The 19,809-nt window shown below is 41.8% G+C and overlaps 1 protein-coding gene across 1 annotated transcript in view; it reads left to right on the plus strand.

Moving 5' to 3' along the window:
* The window catches only part of Nhe3 (Na[+]/H[+] hydrogen exchanger 3), a 76,151-nt gene that overhangs the window by 21,192 nt on the left and 35,150 nt on the right, over positions 1-19,809 (plus strand). Inside the window, exons 12-15 of the mRNA XM_075681575.1 lie at positions 461-614; positions 3,603-3,654; positions 12,902-13,014; positions 14,707-14,815. Coding sequence (XP_075537690.1) covers positions 461-614; positions 3,603-3,654; positions 12,902-13,014; positions 14,707-14,815 — 428 coding nt within the window. The remainder of the gene's footprint in view (positions 1-460; positions 615-3,602; positions 3,655-12,901; positions 13,015-14,706; positions 14,816-19,809) is intronic.

Here is a 19,809-nt window from a genome sequence, read left to right on the forward strand (position 1 = left end):
TGGCATACTATCAGTGTTTTGACCCGCCGTGATTGCTTAGTGGCTGTGGTGTTGGGCTGCTAAGCACGAGGTCGTGGGATCAAATCTCTGCCATGGTGGCCGCATTTCGATGGGGCTGAAACGCGAAAACACCCGTGTACTTAGATTTGGGCGCATGTTAAGGAATCCCAGGTGGTCCAAATTTCTGGAGTTCCCCACTACGGCATGCCTCATAATCAGATTGTGGTTTTGGCATGTATCATGACCTACCCATTGGATACTGCATTATCAGCATATCGAGCTTTTCTTCTTCTTTCTTTGGTTTTTCTTTCTTTGGTTTTATTTTCTCTCATTATTTGGAATGTGGTACATCCAGGTTAAACTGCTATGCAACACTGAACATTCATCACCTGGCTTTTTGGTCATTTCAAGTTTCCTGTTTGTGGCTTTGTGTGAAACTGGCGTTCTCCCTCGTCTGCAGGTCTGCGTGGTGCAATGGCATTTGCACTGGCCATTCGAAACACTCTCTCTGAACAGAGGCACTTGATGCTCACAGCCACCTCGCTCATAGCCATTGTGACAGTGATAGTCTGCGGTGGCTTCACTACACAGCTCCTGGCATGGCTGAGCATACCGTGAGTGCTTGCTTTGCTGATGTACAGAGCATTACAAGGTGTGGCATGAGGGGCAAAGGGGCTGGTGAGGCAAACCTTCATTCTGAGCTTATAGAAAACAAATGACTAGGAAGGTAGGATCACGTGACAGTATTGATGCCTAGTCATAACAAATAAAAAGAGCGATCATGAGAAAGGCATCCAAGCATATGACGGCAAGCCGTGATTTGCAGCTATCTTGTACAGCTGCACTGAGTACATCTGTCTGTCTGCTGCGCCACTGGCTGCTAGATCACCTTCAACGGAAATGATTCTGTCTGCATTTGAGAAAATGTTAACTTCATTATGCCACTTTATTTTTATCTAATCTAACAATATTAGAGTTACTACATTGTTTTCAAATTGAGAAACACACAGCATTTTTATGCACACATCATTAAACCGAGTCGGAAGTTTAAATGCCTGCCACGGGATGTCGCCACACGTGTGGGCTCAAAATTGCATATGCTCAAAATCATGCATTGCTTGACAACTGCACTGCTTGCGCACGTCCCGTCGCTACATGTGTACAGGGTGTCTGCCAACCGGGAAAACCGGGAATACTCAGGGATTTTGAGTACTGTGGAAAAAGTCAGGGAAAACTCAGGGAACTTGTACTTCTGTCAGAGAAAATTAGCTGTAATTTTATTGAAATGAAACGAAAGTCACGGTAATGCTGGCTCGAGCAACAGACAGGAATCGTAACGAATCATCTTTGATGGCCTGTTGTCCGCTGGAGGAGTTTCTAGTGTACACTCAACGACCGACTTTCCTGATGCCCGATAATTAGGACGGCTTCGCGGCTCCGTCACGTACCCCGTAGAGTCAGTGTGTCAGAACGTCGGAAATTTTGGACGCAACAACCCTTCGCCGTCCGATTTTCCGTGCTTTTTGCCGTGACTACAGGTCCAAAACAGCATTAACCAAAGCCACCACCGCTACCGTTTTGATTACCTTGCCGCCTCAAACCAGTGCTCTCGCACGCAGATCCGCTGGCAGCCATAGCCACCAGTGCGACAATGCTAGGCCTAGCTGCTTCGACGTTCTCTATTAAGCTTCTTGTCATCGGGTGCTGCGTTTTTCATTGAAAGAATTCGCCGCTGTCAGCACTGGCACCGATTCCGCCTTCGTGGTGCTCGCGATTGGCTTCGAAGCTCGGAAAGCACTGTGCGTTGCATAATGCCGGTTCCCAAAAGTCAGCTTCGCCTTTGTAGAGGAATGTTACTTGGGGAGGCATGCACAAAAGTATTGCGTTGAAGCATAACAAGCGTGGGAAGGCGCTATTGCCACAAGACACAGCATGTATTCCTTAATAATGCACGTGTGCACCCAGTATGTCTTGTCACAATACGAGCACCAATATGCCTAATACGTGTACCGACAGTCCTTCAGAGCTTTTTTGAATGTGCCTGTGGTGGTTTGAGCTCTTATGGGCACTAAAAGACATGCATTCATTTTTTACAACTGGCCGATTTTTCGGACGTTTTCGCGGCCCCTAGGCAGTTCGAAAAAATTGGATGTGAACAGTGCAACTGACCAAGAAGATGCTTCAAATGGTCCATGGGGCGAACGAGTGGCAGAAGGAAGACAAGAACAGAAAGGACCTACGCATTGAGGAATGAACGGGAAAGGAAGCATGCTGCCGCTGTTTTGAAGGAGCTTGAGCTCAAAAAACAGGGTTGGCTGATGCCGACATGCAGGTGTCCCTCACCTAAACCAATATAAACTCTTTAAAGCAATGAAGCACAACAGTGAGGCGTCATGCACGGGCTCAGAGTATGTCAGGACAGTTGAGGTTGACTTAAGAGCTGTTTAGAGAGAGTCTCAATTGTGACAAAGTTCGGGCCTCATACCACGGAGCTTGCTATCAGTTGGTAGAAATAGCTCGTATTCGAAAATATTTGCTTCTGTATGCATCTCCTTGTTATTCGTATTTGAGAATGTCTGACTCGATTTGCAATTTTATTCAAAGGCATTTTATTTGCTGTGCATTTTACTAACCTCTTCCTTCTATTCTTCTTACGATTCATTAGTATTCCTACTGGAATAAGTCGTTTTCTTTAAAATATTTTTCACATGCTTACTCGAGAGTGACAGCTTTGGGCGGCATTGTTTCCGCCCGTCTCGACATAAAACATATTCTGTGTCACTCAGGGGATATTGCAAAGGCACTCGGGGGAAAACCTGGAAAACTCAAGGAATTTGGAAATGTCAACTTGGTAGACACCCTGTGCTTAGAACGAGCACACATGGCTTTGCAGATGTGTGATGCATACCACGCGTGTATGATTAGCCCCGTATGGTAGGGACTTTGTATTCATTTACTTGCGTAGTAAGCCTGTAATGTTGGGCCTCGCGTTTAGGTCATAGAGTGTCCTGTTGGATTGAATTTGTCATTTTGTTTGTTGGTAAATAAATATTAAGTGACTGCATCAAACATGAGCCTTGTTAACTCTTAAATTTTGTAAGAAGTTTTGGGGAGAAGGGTCAGCAAATCTCGAATAGCGTGTAACATAAGAGGAATCAAAGGAACATAGAAATTGAATGATCCTGCAGTACTATGGTTGGTGCAAGTTGTATTTATAGCTGTATATAATACAAATAGTGTGCATGCAATCATTTGCTTTTTTTGTGGATTGCTACTTTGTATTGGCAGTCACGTTAGACTTGCAATAATGTCATGCAGAATACTCGTGGGAAATTAATTAAAATTTTTAGATAAGTTTTCTTGACCATGGAAAAGAAAAACCGACAACCCCCTTTCGATTAAGCACTCAACAGGAAATAAAGAGATACAGCATGAACTTCGATGCGCAAACACAGCAGCACAATGATCAATCTTATGCTTTTCTGCCAGGCTGCAGCGAAATTCATATTTTGTTCTCACACTTTTGAGCCAGCAGCTTTTGTCCCTGATGAACACTCCGTGAAGCAGTGAAATTATCATGTCTCTTTTCTGTCTTGCTTTAGGGTGGGAATCGAAGAGGAGCATGAAATGCTTCAGTTCACTGGTATCAGGCCTGTGAGTGCTGCCCTTCTTTCTTTTCTCCTTCTTGCTCTTTGTCTTGCTGCATCCAAAGATAGAGAAATTATAGTAGAAACTCATTTAGTTTGTATTTCACAAGACTCGTAAAAAACATCAAATTATTAAGCATCTAATGTAAGACCACTGTGAAAACGCTTGGTGATGAACTCTGATTGAGCAGTGGATGAGTACATCGCCAACTGTACCATCCTCACTGTCTGGGTATGAACATTTGCTGCAAAAAATTAGTGCTTGTTTTTGGGCCATGTTCCTCTTAGGGTATGAATTGTGGCTTTTGCATGAGATGGGCTTGATTTGGTGGCACGGGAACCAATTGGTGCATCTAAAAGGGTGGACAGTCCACAAGTGCTTTGTCATCCTTGAGTTCATGCAATGGAGGATTCATCCACCATGCGCAATAGCAATTATTCGAGGCCTTAAATCCTACTTTACATGCTTTAATGTTGTGGTGCGAAATGCCCTGGATTACATTGCTTTGGATTGTGCTGGCAATGCTCTTATCTGATAGCATCACAATCATGCTGATTGCAACATTGTGTGTGCACTTCTCCAGCTCTCCTCATCGCTGAAATACCCTGCATGGCACTCGCGGTGTGTGACGTGTTGTCAAATTGACCAATGCATGTCAAATTGGTGTTCGATTGATGGATGAGCTTCGTACACCGTACATCATCATGTATATCAGCATATATGTTTGGTGGGATGTATATTTTCATACACATTCTATGTGTATGAAATATATGGATATTGTAATTGAGTGCCGACTTTACGAGGCTTCACTGTATTAAAAGATAAGAGCCCCATTTCTGAGTGGTGCTTCAAAAAGTTGGTTGTCTACACGCTTGTCTTCTTTGAAACTGGTGAAGGCATACAGGGCTGGGCAACATTGCATTTTTGATCCTGGGGTCTGGTGCTGTCACATCTAATGGAATTTAAAGATGGACATAGAGCATGAGGAAAGACTTCACAGCTATAAAAGTTTGTGATATGAAAAAAAAAAAGGAAATCAAAATATGAGGTAGGCTAACTTCTGGCATTTCGTAAAAAAGTAATTAGTACTGTTGAGCCCACTTATAACAATTCCAGTTGTAAATATATGCATTCACTAGGAACAGTGGCACCTTCACTGTTGTAATATTTAGGTGGGCAATGGCTCCCTGTGACAGGTATAATGAACATGGACGACATAACATGAACGATAGAAATCTGACCAAGTTGGCAGGGATTCCTGGTGGGAAAAAAAGCTGCACAGACATGCATAAATGATACGGTGCTTGAGTTATTCTTCTTGTGTTCAAGTTTTGTACGCTTGCCTTTCCGTACCACAACAAGCTTACGAGGACCTGAAGGTCTTTATAAAGACCTCACTTGCCACAATCTGCTTCACTCCTGTCTTGTTGCTACATACTGTGCTCATATCACTGTGTGCGACACACTGTGGGAATCTTCCAGAGTTACATATTCAAGAAAGTCATCAAGAAGGCAGCCTAAATTTCACAGCCATGAGAATGGAAGTTTCATGCATGCTTCATTCTCATTTTCTTAAAGCATTTGCACGCTTCCTCATGTTTATTTGTTAGTATTGAACATAACATTTTTAAATGCACTTATTTGCCTTGTTATGAAAATGGGGAGGCAGTGCCACAGATTCCGAGTTCTTCAACTGCTTACACGTTGTCCTTGAATTGGCAGGTCCTTACGAAAAGCCTCAGTTCCAAACGTTTCAAAAAAAAAGTCAGGAAAAAAAAAAAACAGGGGAAAAAAAACAAGCTTATTACTGGCTCTTTCACAGAAAACTTTTCTGTCTCATTTTTTTTTCTTTATGGATGGTCAACCTATTACAAATGCTCAAATATAATGGCGAAATCCCTTAAAGAAGTGAGGTTCATTATAACTGGGTGTGACATCAGTGAAAGATACTGTACCCAGTTCAGAAATATAGTATTAAGAATAGTTAAAGAACAGCTCTGGCATCTTTTTAAACAATATTAGCATGTTGTCATTATTAGCATATTGTCATTATCAAATGGCATTGACAGTCCTGTCACCTGTAGGGTGGTTCAATTTGCTTAGAAACTCATCAGTAGTTTTAAATAACCAATAAACAAGGTACCGAAACGTGTAGCTGCTTCGTGGGATGTATACAATGAGTCAATGACGTTGGACCTACACTACCATAATTTAGACCTGCGGTACATGTGCTGACGCTAAAAAAGTGAAGCTGACAATGTCTTCTGACGACATGGAGAGCTTTCCCAGCTCTGTTGAACTAGACAGCGGCGATTTCAGTGATAGTATGAGTGCCATTTACTTTTGACCAGTCGTCACCATGCGAGGCAGCTGATGAGCCTTAAGCTCAACTCATTGGGTTGTGGCAAGAGAAGGAGAAGCACCAGTGATCACGTCTGTCAAAATGGTGATTGTCGGCTGTCGTTTTGTAGAATAAGAAGTCAGCTTTTTCATTTCTTGGTGAAGTAGTGGTGTAGTCTCTGGTGTCACAAACACATGGTGGCCATTGAAAAGTCATGTATTTGTGGGCATGAGTCGAGAACAGGTAACCACTGTTTAAAATTCAGTTTCAGGAAATATGAATGACTTGTAGTCATATCGTTTGGTATCGATAATCAGAGTGGAAAGGAGAAGGTATATTTAATATTTTATTAGTCAGTGGACATCGTAAAATCGCCGAAGTTGCTCTTTTAGGTTTCTTTTATTGACTAACCTTCCAGTTAATAAATTCAGGCAGCAAGTAAAGCTTCATTAGTTAACTGTATCATCTAGTGGCATTTGAGTGGCAAGGTGGGAGTCTGGAAATATTGGTAATTTGTGGAAAACCAAGACTCGATTGTTCCTTTTTCTTTATCTACATCACACAGTAGCAGCCCATGACCAGGTGGTTATGGCCTAATTGCAGGGCAGGGAGAGTAGAATCTGAAGAACAGGCTTAAAGGTGTACTGACATATATTTTTGAAGCTGCACAGGCTAGCACATGTTTTTCATGCTAAAAGGAAGACATATAGGAATTGTGAAGGTTGAGAAACATACAGTACTTTAATTTGACACTAAAGTTGATCTTGAAATGGCAGACCTGGTGCCATCGACATTACCATGATGTCATGACACTGAGCAAAATTTACTGATGTTGCAAAACAATAAGGCTAGGTATGACAATGTTGCCCATAAAAAATATAAACGATAGTGTTGTGCAGATATTTGTCTGTGCTTACATGTAGTAGCATGAAAGGAGCAAGCCAGTACATCATGACGCATCCGCCTCATGGTTACCTAACCAGTTTGCAGGAACAGGTATTATAATAAATTATTTAATGTGCCCTAATGCTTGCCAGTGTTCTTGGTGATCTTTAGAAGGTTTGGGCCTTCCTTTTACGCACACAAAAACAAAGACAAGTTGAAAATGTCATGCCCACACTCTAAGGAAAAATCTTAATTTTAGGAAGCACGGACATTTGATTAAGAGCAGTGAGCTAGTCCAACAGAGCTGCTCCTGGAGTTGGTCAATGTGTTATAATCACCTATATTTGTGCTACAACCATCACAAAACGCACAAACTAGGATAATTTTTCTTTGTCTTGTCAAGATCATTTAGTAGTAAAATTTGTGGTGCAAATATCTGTAGCAGCAAGCTTAGTGTTGCCCAGCTAGCTGGTGCTCTTGCAGCTCTTGCCCTTTTCTTGAACAGGGTTGCTTTCAAGAAGCATTAGCAATGATGCGATTGGTGCCTCTTTAGTTATATATTATTATGTAACTAAGAGTAGCTGGAACTAAGGGAACCCTTTCTGAACATCTCCTGTATATATGCACTACTAATGAAACAAACGTGGATCTGAATGCAACATATATGGCTGCAGAATCAGCTACAGAATGAGGTGTGCCTGTGCCATAATAAGAAGTGCAGTACCGTCATGACACCGATCTCCTGAGATTCTTGGCGCTCTTTGGCCATTACTGGCCCTTGAGCCGCAAAACCCTGTACACCACCATCATCATTGCGCTGATCGTCTGCGCATGTTCAAAATCCACAGGATTGTGTTTACACAGCACAGTTTGCTTTTCATGTATCCTCTTGGCGGACAGACAGTTGTTTCCTTAATATCACTTCAGTTCTGCATATCTTGTCTGTTAGCATTGCAACTCAACAAATGGTACTGCAGTAATGGAAAATTGTAGCTTAGAGGCCTCCTTCTGGTCAGTTACCGTGTCATTGAATTACACATAAAAAAATTATAATAATTGCAGATGGCCTATTTAGTGCAAATATATATAAAAGGAATATGTATATGCTGAAAATGATATTGAAATTACATATGTCACTGATGATGCTGAGCCCTGCAGTACATAAGTTTATTTGAGAACTAAAAATCAAATGCAAAGGCAATGCGGTCACCAGTATTAGCTGCATAGGACATTTGATAGTTGTTTTGGTAACTAGTGCACTGGTTTGCATGTAGTTGACAAGACTGGCTGTCTCTGCCAGTAAAGCAAGTTGATTTATGTCTATTGCTGCTACAAGCTTTGAAGGTTTCACTGTGATGTTTCTCTGTTTGCAGTTGTTGGTGTAAGGCTTTTTAAACTGCTTTAATTTCTGCCATGCTTTGTGTACGTGAATTATTTTAGAGATTTCCACGGCTGCATATAAAGTGGTGCACATTTGTTCTCTTGCACCTTTCAGGGTTATCAGGCTACTCAAAACGGGGTGGTAAGGAGCTTCTCTTTGCACTGCCTATGCTGGTAGCTTTTAGCTTCTGGAATGGCTTCTGCATATCGTGCAATATCGATGGGCCTAAGTTAGCGCAGTGATGTGCTTTGCACTCGCAGGTCAGTGGCATGCACTGCACTGTTGCCGAGTCATACACGAAGGCAGGCAGGATACTACCTAATAACACACTGCAGCTGGGCAAACTGGTGCTCACTGATATGTCATCTCATCAGTGTTCACTGTCGCTAATGTTACTCACTGTTGTGACATTGTAGGTACTATTTTGAAGTTGCTAGGCTGTTGATGATTAACCTACGCTTGGTGTTGTTTCTGGCTATGCAAACTCTGCTCCCTATTAGTGGAAAGCTTGGGCATTAGTGCCAAGTTTATGCATTAGCACCAAGCTTATCTCTATTTGCTTCCTAGTGACATATTTAGCTTACCAGAAGGTGATTAGGTCCCTTTTAACTACTCAGAATGGCATAATTTAAGGTCTCTTCTGAATCTATTTATACAGTTCACCACACACTTAGCTTCAGTGACAAGCAAGGTGAATTGTTACTTAAGGCGAGTGTAATGAATCTGTTCACCTGTAAGAGCAAATGTTTTGTTTGTAGTGAATTTATGCCCAATATTCAGTACGATGATTTCAGTTCACTCGCAAATATTTTTTTTATGCCGTGACTGACTGCTGTACTTCTTGCTAGGCATCATTGCGATGACCTTTCATGAGCAGGTGCTGTGACACGTAGAAAGATTGGAAGCATTATATAGTGACTTTTGGCATATGGTGAGCATGTTGTGAATGGTAATGGCAGTGCATTTTCAACACGGCCACTGTGGCTTTAGATATTCGGTATGGATTATGAAAAATTTTCATCATTAGGAAATCATTCTTTGCTTTGTGGATGTACTGTTATCAGACAAAAACAATTCTGAGCACAGAAATGGAATGGCTTGGAATGGAAATGCGTACACAGTAGACCTTTGGCAATAGCAACATTATACCTACATAGTAAATATATACGTACAAATTGAATGACAGCAAAATTGCCTAAGGACTGTTGCATCTTTTTTTCTTTGAGTATGGGTGTGTCTGCTACTTTATTACTGCATATAGAGGTGGATTGTTAAGTGTAAAACGCATACTGACTAGCATAAAAAAAAATTTCACGAATTGATTTTTCAAGCTCCATAGCCCCACCATGTGCTCAAAGTGGGGAAAGCATGCTGGAATATTATGGAAGATGTCTAAACAGACTTTCAAATAAAAACATTTCCCCCTCTATTCTGTTGTTGCTGTTGGTTTGATGATGAATTTGCATTAAAACAGCATCTACTCTAAACTCTTACCAAACATGTCATTTCTTTAAGGGGCCCTGAACCACTTTTTGTTGAAGTGGAGAAATGAATTTGAAGGTTAAATAGGCTATATCAGAAATACTTTGCTGTAAAAAGTACTTCAATGCGTTCAGTAGAAACAGACTTATTGGCAGTCAGTCACCACCTTCGTGGTGCTTCCGCTCCTTCTTCAGTGCCTTGCAGTGCGAAGGCTACGTTGGAGTGGGGTGTGCCCACAACGTTCCGCTTACTGAACATCACTGGTATGCAGTTAAAATTTGATTGACCCCGCTACGATTTTGGCGCCTACGACACGCCAAACGTGGTTGTCCTCGGCGAGCCGCAGTGTGCTCAGTCAGCAGACTCATTGCGGTATCCCGCGACGGCCACGGTATCTACGCTGTGTAGCAGACCGCAGGTTCATGCAACCATAGTGCGCATGCGCAGCATTTGCTTTGTGCCCGACAGTGCTTGAGTGCATGCTTGCATTCATACGGCTATGTTTACATGGCTGTGCTGCGTGGTGTGGACCGTATTGTCCTGCATCACCTTGACTGACAATCAGCAGCCACATCCAACTTGCACATCTTGAAGCACAATCGTTAGCTCAATACGAAGCGAAGTCCGCCAAGGCAGGAGCGGTCAGGAGTGAGCGCATGCTAACAAGTGTGCATATGGTCTGACCTTAAGTTACACATGGTTCAAGGCTAGTTGAGTATTCAAAACTAGTCGAAATTAGCAAGACCTCAAGGCTACGACACTGATGAGTAGGGTGGCCAAAGTTTAATTTTTGTGCAGGCGGCCGCAGCAGAGCATCTGCAGACAATAATTGGCTTGTTCCGAAGGTATGTAATTAGTATTGAAATTTGAAAGCAGATTTTCGCTTACTTCAGCCTGTTCCTTAAACTGCATTAATAATGATACACAGTAACAGTAGGAAGAAGTGCACTAATCCAGATACGCTTCTTGATGAATGTTGGCTGTTGGCCAGAAGCAGCTGCATATGGGAATCTGCTACGAAATAAAGCGTCCAGAAAAGAGTGAGGAATGGGCTTCTGTTGAAAAGAGAGTGTTTGTGAGAAAGGTGACTTCGCGCTGAGCTTGTGAGCTTGTGAGCTCCATGTGCTGCACATGACTGCAAGATTTGGCTGAGATTTTACAGCAGTGTATGCTATCTGCAGACTGTTTTTTTTTTCACCAAACCTGAGGGGTGGTTCAGGACCCCTTTAATATATATGTTGACTGTGAACCACATTGCTGCTTTTCTCATAAATTTGTTTTTTTTGCAGTTTTTGTTTACCTTTAGAGCAAATGTGTTTTTGTTTGCTGCCAAACTGACGGACAGCATGGTAAAGACTAAAGAAAGGTTTTGTCATTAATGGACAGGATGGTAAAAACTAAATAAAGGTTTTGTCGTTAATGTCGCTATCTGACTTCAACTGCCTGCATGGGGCCCATGTGAAGACTGATGTAATTCAAGTTACATTGATTTTATTCAAAGTAATCCACAGGGGTTGGTTTTTTTTTTTTGTGCTAACTTATCTGAGCCTGTCTCAGTCGCCAGAAATTCTTGCCAAGGTGTTAGGAAAAATAGCCGCCCATACCACACCTCAAAGCAAGTGTGAGCATAAAATGCTGCTACACTATCAACATACGTAACTTACCATCTTGTTAAAACTTGATGCTGGGCCTAGTTGATTCATGATGCTCAGGAAAAAGATGCTGCTCAAAACAGACGAGCTTGAAAAGCGAGAAGCATGCAGGCTCCCTTCTCGTCTGTTTCGCATAGTATCTTTTTACCTTGTGTTTGCTGTAAGATCGTGCAGCTTTTGTGGGACCGTGGTTTGTAAGCGAGAGGATAAGAATTGTGGTTTAAAAAATAAGATTTGCTATTTCTGCCTTGGCTGGTTCCTGCACATTCATTTTAATGGAAGTATGCTGTGCACATGACTGTGATTCAGTTTATGTTTTGTGCATAATATGTCAAAGCAGTCTGCTTCGTGGTGTAGCTCTCTTAGGTTTCCATGCTACCACATTTCTAAGTTGAATTTCTGTCATTGAGGCATTTGAGCTCAGACTCATGGAGCATGAAAACAATATTTCATTTGCTGGTTGTGTTGCATGTTTCATAATCATGCTTTTGTATACTGAGCTTGAATCTTGCTCTTCATCCATGGTTTGATAAGCATGTGGCTGTAATGGACTTATGAGATTGTATTAATTTGCCTTGGTGTCAGACATTGTCAGGCAGAAATTTAATTCTTTTCGCTTTTGCAAGAAGGTATGTATGAAAAGCTAGTTATTGCATGCCTGTGTGCTTGGAGCGTTTTAACTTCTTCAGTTACAGAACAATTAAAAAATGTCATGTTTTGTTATTAGAGGGGTGGATAAGTTACAGAACTTGAATTAGTTGAGGCGCATGCTAGAGCCTTCACTCCCTCGGCATGGCTCACGTAGCATGTGAATGGTGTACAAAGTGGCTTGCTATTTTTGCACTAATGCCTGCATAGTCAGCTCGCTGACAATTGTCTGCATGATATTAACCGTGCAATGCTTGAAATTGTTGACTAATATCAGGGTCGTATGTTTTTGTGGAGCTGCTTGTGAGATGAAAATGGCACCATGCATGTTGGTAAGCTGTGTATAGGACAAACAAGCTGCTGAAATTGACTAAGATAATTTTGATGAATGTAGAATTCTGTTAATCATCACTATTAGTGCCATATGCTTATTTCTGCTGCCTATAACCAAATATTTTCATGGCTAGCTCTGTTTTTTTGTTGGTGTGTTCATTCAATGTTAGGCACTCTTCAGCAAAGATAACAGCAATATTTGCGCAAACGTGTTGTAGAAATGAGCCTTTTGTGTGATAAAGTATAGTTTTGACTTAATATTGCAGAGCTCAACATATGCTTTACTTTATTGGCTGGAGTACTTTAGAGGCCTTATATACTACTAATACTCTTAAGCTGTCTTTGTCTTATCTGCACACTGTTTTTCAAGCCTAATAATGATATCATGAAGCCCTAACTTATTGTCTTAGAAAATTTTATATTGTTATTACTAGCAGATATGGACCTGTCATGAAATGTTTCTTCTTGCTGGCGCTGTTTTATGGCAGCTGTAAACATGACGCCTTTGCTGCATGATTTTCTTGTACTCAGGCTGGCCAGGTGCAAACACCACCAGAATTGCAGAGCCCACCACCACAGCCAGAATCAAGGACTCCCTATGAAAAGGCTTGGCTAGTGCGCAAGTGGTACAACTTTGATGTCAAGTATCCTTTGTCGTGTGGCCATGTTTGCAGAGGCTCCCTGTTTTGACTGCTTGTGTAAAAGATTTACTAGCACAACTGGAGAGAGCATATGTCTGATGAGATAATGAAGTTTTGCTTGTGGAGGATGTTTGTAGAAGTTCACCCAGAGTGAGCTTCACACTTTATGCATATTGTTAAACCACATAGCAAACCATAGATTTGCTACGTTGGCTGGTGCATTCTGCAGATGACTGCAGAGAGATTGTAGATTTTTGTATTTTGAGCACCTTCTAGAATCAGTATTGTCCAAGCAGGTTCAGTCAGCTGGATAGGCTCAAAGTATTGTAAAATGGGAGGCAAGGTGTACCCATGGTAGGATCATATTATTGGTGACCACGTGCAACATTATTTGTCATTATGTGTGTGTTTTTCAAAAGTTGACCTGTAATTCTGCATTGATTAAGTTACATAGATGGATTAGCCTGCATCCTTTATGTAAGGGTTTCATTTTTGCCCCAAACTTACTGTCAACCCATTTCAGATCTAGAAAAAAAATCATGATCTGTGAGATTTAGCACCCAGAACCACGGTCTGGCTATGAGTGACACTGTAGCAGAGTGTTCTGGATTAATTTTCATCACTTTAGGTGCTTCAGTGCACACTGAGATATCACTATACAAGAATTTTTGCATTCCACTTGCACAGTAATGCACCTGCGGCATCTGGGAATCAAACTTGCATAGTCATGCTCAGTACCAGCTTGTCAGCAATGTGGATAAAGATTAGCGAGATCATTTTCCTGGATAAATTTCCGGAGGCCTCTTCGTTGTAGTGGCAGATATTTTGGGGGTGTAGTCTCACCTTTGTTCTTGCTGCTAATTAGCTATTCTTTAGGCCTGCTTGTGCAATGTGGTTCATATAAGAAGTGATCATTCTTAAGTTTTACAATAATTTTTAAAATCACGTGTGACAGATAGCATAATTTCATTCCTTGAGCTGGAATATTCAGAGGCGGACATTACCTGCACAAGAAATCGAAACACATGATCAACTTGCAGTTTACCAATTGTAGCCGGTTACATTGCAAAGAATATCTACTAGGTAGAAGTTTTGAGTATGGAATGGGTTTTGAGATATGTGCCAGCAGTCACGGTAAAAACGCATTGCTGTTCCACTTACTTTTTTAACAAAGTGTTCTTTTATGCATTGAAGCACAATAATAACTGGAATGGCCATATATTTCATTGTATACTTAGCAATAAATATTTCAAAACTGGTGTCATCCTGAAAATTTATGCCAAGTGGATATGCCTTGCAAACTTGCCTGCTGCAATTCGTAAGTTGTGATATGTGCTGTAAAGTAACTAATATTAATTAATTAGTGAATTTTCATTAATTAGTTGAACATGTATTTGGTTTTCTTCTGCGAGTAATGTCCGCCTCTGTGAATGTACCAGCTCAAGGAATGTAATTATTGGTGATCCAGGTGATTTTCAAAAATTCTGGAAAACCTGAAAATGATCACCCGGTATATGTAAATGCTGCTAATAAAACCCTTTTTCCGTAGATCGAAAAAGTGTAAGCACTCAGTTCATGTTCTTTAGTCATCTTTGTCCATTCGTGCTTTCTTCAACATGGAGAATACGCCCTTTAGTGAGACTGTGTAGGTTGCAAGCTCTGAGGTTTGTGTACTTGACTCGCATGGCCCCCTAGATTCATGAAGCCCCTGCTGACGCACAGCCGTCCGACGCTGCTGGACACGCTGCCCCAGTGCTGCCTGCCCTTGGCCCATGTGCTCACCTCTACGGAGCAGTTGATGCAGGTGAGGCTGCCTCGCTCGCCGGTGTCGCCCCTTTCGCAAGAGTTCTGCCCCCTGCGCCACTCTCTGGCAGATGAACAACCGCCGTCCTCCGCGGGACACGAGCTCCACTTGTGGCTTTGAGGAGGACGAGGGCATGCGTGGCGATGAGCCACCGACTGGCTCGCTCAAGCTCGGCACCCATTCTCCTGACCCTTCCACTGACTCGTCAATGTCCCTGCGGGCCTCCCACCGCGCGCATCACAGTGACTGCTGATGTCTTTCTCTCCTGCATTCCTCGCTGTCCTCCTCCTTTGCCTGCTGCCGTCTCTGGTGCAAGCTGCTCTTCCTGCCTGCCTGCCTGCTTGCATGGCCTCTGTGACTGTGCCTTGCTACTTACCCGTATTGCCCTGTTGCTGTTGTGGCATTTGTGCAGGTTCTCGCAGCATCACCGTTTCACAATGCGTGCCTTATGTATAGCACAATGCGAGTGTGAACTTGTGCACATTTGTGCAAGGAACAGCAAAGGCATGCTAGAAGAAGTGGACAAAGCAAGCACTCGCACTTGTCCTTGTCATCCGCTCCTTTCAGTTTTGTGTTTGCTGTCCCTGTTAGCAATGCTCTCAGTTACTGCTGGCACGACTGGAACGAAATCCTTGCACAGCTCCTCTCAGAACTGTGCCTTGCTACTTATCTGTGTTTTTTCTGTTTGGGCTCTTGGTGCTCACATGGGCTGCCACTGTGATGGTGATAACCTCTGTACTGCAGCATAATGTTTGCTCTGTGTGCTTTATGTAAAGCAAGTTTCAGGTTTAAAGGCTTATGGTTGTTTTGAAAACAATCAGTCTTTGGAGAAAGGCTTAAGAAGGCGGGCCAAACAACCACTGGCATTGTGGTAATGGCTTCACTGTACTGGTAACTTACAGAAATGTTTTGTATCAGCATTTCAATCACTGTTAGTATTGTTGTAAAGATACATGAGTTAATGGTTAGTCACTATGGACATGACTGGAATAATCCCAGTAATTGAGTTTGAGGCTTGTAATAATTCCTCTGGCATTTACAGTTACTGGCATGTACATGTTTTTAATAGGTGTGGTGGCTACGTTGGTCTTATTCGGGTAGAAATTTTGTACAATATCTTTATCTGGGCTTATCTAGGAATTTCTTAAAGCATAGTGCCTGTAGCATATCAGCATATCAACAGTGGACAGCACACCAGAACTGAAAATCAGCAATTTATGTTGTTATGAAGAAAATGCCGTTTTCCTGTTTCTGTTGTCAGAATTTGTTTACGTAGCCATGCCACAATTGTATATTGTTAGAGACACTCCCGTGTGATTTGTCTTGTTCTGCGAACATGGGATGATAGGCCACCTGTTCTTCTGGAGCTCTATATCTGAGCTGTTGTTAGACATTGTTATATATTTTTAGGGTGTTTGCTTGTTAACTGTTCTGCTTTCTCCTTGCTTCAATTGGAAAAGATGCTGCCTAATCTGCACTTATCTGCTGCTTGCTTGTTAAATGCACATGCATGTAAAGGTACATCAACATATCTGAGACTAGTGCATTTGCCCTTGTAACCGCTTGATTGCCAACATTTTATTTTTGTTCCGCTCATTTTTATGTTGTATATGATTTACTGTTAAGACTTAAAGATTTGCTTGAATGCTTGTCTATTTCTGCTTTGCATGATTTTCCTCTGAGCAGTCACTAGTGGTGTTGTGTACCAGGAAAAATTTCATCCAAAGCTAAAAAAAAAAGGATTGGCTACAATGGAGCATAGTTATACTGCCATGAGGGTGTGGCTTGTGCTGCAACAATAGAGTTTAGTGAACTTAGTGAAGTAAGCTGCACAATGCCTAAAGTTTCACTTTCGTGCTAAGTGCCATGCTGCCTTGGCGACCACTCATACCCTTAGAAAAATCACGTTGCCCGGAAAGATGGTTGTCTTTAGGAGGTTTAAAGCTCTTTGATATTCATCACTTCCTTTAAATGTTAGTGCTGCAATGGGGTTGGAAAGGTGGTTGTACAACTCTGTCTGTTTAACACCTAGAAAGTTCCTTGTTTTGATAACTTGCATACACCTCCAGAGCACAATTTGATAGATCTGAAATGCATAATGATATATATTTGCTTGTAAGGAATTCGCTATCATTGTGAGAAAAAAAAACATGCATTGTTTGCATGTCTTCTAGTCACGTTTGGGATATCTCTTTCATTACATTCATTAAATAAATTTAAGGCAGAACAGTGATGTTTAATATTTAATGTGTTGCAGTTTGTCCATTCTTGGTGGTGCCTGCCATGGAGTTCAGGAAATATGTGATCATTTCTTATAGTTACATGCCTCTTGGCTACGAAGCACAGCCTCATATGGCTGGAATGGGTACAGGCAGAGAAGGCACACAATGACTGAACTGGCTAGCAAATGGCAGTGTTTGTTGTGACAGTGTAGTAATAGCATGGTATTATGAAAGTTACCAGTTTGCTAATCAGTACTGCTGTTTTGTATCTTCTCTGTTCATCCTTGCTTTCATTCTGTATTGCCATCTTCCACGAAGCCATGATTGGTGCTGCAGTTGTAGGATGTTTCATGTGCTAAGCCATATAGGTTAATTGGTGTAAAGGATCGATTGGTGTGAAGGGCGCGACTTGTGTGAAGGTTCATGTGATATTGATTGGTGTGAAGGAGGCACCGTGCTGTTTCTTAGCAATGGTGCTGCTGCCATGTAACTCTCTTGTCAGTCTTCTACTGATATGGGAAAGGTAACTTTTTCTTGCACTGTCACGAAACTTCTAAGAGGCAGCCACAGGCGTGCAATTTTTAAGCGACAGCAACATGTGACATGACAGGAAGACCCTGTAGTGTGTCATGTCACAATGTGGTGCAACCACACGGACACAACTTCGTGAAAATAAGTAGTGACAAATTTTCATTGTTACCCAGTCAAGTACAATCATGCAACCATAAAAAAATTTCAAATGTACCACAATGCAAACGTTTTAACCAGACTGTACTAGTACTGTATACCTATTTGAATATGCCATCATGGCGAGTAAAAGAAACATTCCACGTCGCCAGTGCTAGGTTCTGTAGCACCATCTGGTAGGTAGGAATCAAAACATTTGGGTGGCTTTTCTTGTCTTAGGCCTACAGCTTCGAAACATACATCTGTTCTTACTTAAAAGGAAGAGGTCTGGACACCGACCAAAATGGTTTAAAATAGTTATTTACGTTTCTGGACACCGACCAAAATTGTTTAAAATAGTTATTTATGTTTCGGCTCCCCCACAGGAGCCTTGTTCACAATGAAACAGGCGAAACGTAAATAACTATTTTAAACCATTTTGGTCGGTGTCCAGACCTCTTCCTTTTAGGTATGTATCATCACGACCAGACAAGCTTGCGTCATACTCTTGACTTCAAACATCTGTTCTATTTAAACAAAAAAAAAAAAAAAAACTAACCCAGACATTGCAGATCTTTTGTACTAAGCGGGAGGTGAGACTAAACAAAGGCTGCTTTTACTATTTACTGTGGAATCTCATTGATACGATCTTCACGGGAACCGCAAAATGAAATGCATAATCTGAAAATTGTATTATACAAAGCAAGCTCCAAAAAGTATGAAAACAGGCATACAGAGTGACAAACTCAATAGCAAATGTTTGTGTGGTGTCTAGTGATACTGCTGTGCATAACACGTTATGCAAAGCATGCATTTTTTCTCCAGTGTGGCTGGGGCTTAAAGGGACACTAAAGAAAAAATACTAAGTCAAGCTAAAGTGATAAATTAGTGCTAGAGAATCTCTAAGGCATCAATATTATCGCGAACAGAGCCTTATAATAAATGAGAAATCAAGCTAAATGCACGACATGATTAGAGACTCCCCCAGGACATTCAAGCAGTTATCCGATGACGAAAGCACTCCTCAGTTAAATCCTGACACGAGTACTCAAGTACTCATTGCAAAGAACATCCTTGTATTGTATTATAAGATGAAATAAAATTATACTTGTCCAGTTCCATTTCATGTTTAGAATAAAGAACTCATTGAAATTACCGTTGACAACGACACAGGCGGTCGAAAGGTTTCGTTTTCACTCGACTCTGCGCCGCCCGCGCTTTTGCGTTTGAGTGCTTTCCTGATCGCGAAGTGCTGCGCTGGTTTTGCTGGCTTGCGAAACTCGTTCAAACTACAAGTAGCACAGAATTGAATTGATGTGATGTCGCGAGATGCCCGAACGGTCTACTCCACTTGACCAAAAAGCAGCTGCAGCGGCAAATCCGTCGCTCTGTCTTGGCTCAATGCTGCCCTCTGTCGGGTGCCGTTTTACTCGCCGATGGCAGCATGGACGGCAGGAAAGGGCGTTGATGGCGTATGCGACATCGCCACTCCCCTGGTTGGGTGGCGGTAGATTTAAATTTCGGAAAAGGTATTCGGACCCTTCAGGTACAATTTTCTTGAAAACTAAGTCTCTTCTTGGCACAAAACAAGCGTTGCAAAGTTTCTGGAAAGGTATTTAAACAGTCCACATCGACTTAGTATGTGGCTTTAGTGTCCCTTTAACACATTGTTCTTGAACGATTGGAATGTTATTTAGGCTAGTACACTGGAATAGAAAGCTATGTGTTCTAGAAACACTAGTAAAAGCCGATTTCTGCAGTCGTATTCAGTTTCAGGTTAAAACGCAAGTGCAATAACTGTATGAAAATACATTGCTCCTATGGCACACTGGCCGGGAAAAAAAAGTATTATTCAGAATTGTATCAAAGAGGTTCCACTGTATTTCTTGCTGTCACGTTGGAGTGCAAGTAGCAAGAGCAAATTCAGATGGAAGTGAGTGATGGGTGTTGCCATATTGCTACTTGTCTCTACAAGCAAAATTGTCTGGCTGGCCAGAAGCAGGCGACATGACAAGCGACGTTGGCAGACTGCTCTCCTCGACAGCCAAACGGGTTGCTTGTCACCATTACTCGAAAATCGCATGCATGTGGTTGTGGATGAAGCCA

This window comes from Dermacentor variabilis, chromosome 2 (genome assembly GCF_050947875.1).
Source record: "Dermacentor variabilis isolate Ectoservices chromosome 2, ASM5094787v1, whole genome shotgun sequence".
NCBI classification, from domain to species: Eukaryota; Metazoa; Arthropoda; class Arachnida; order Ixodida; family Ixodidae; genus Dermacentor; species Dermacentor variabilis.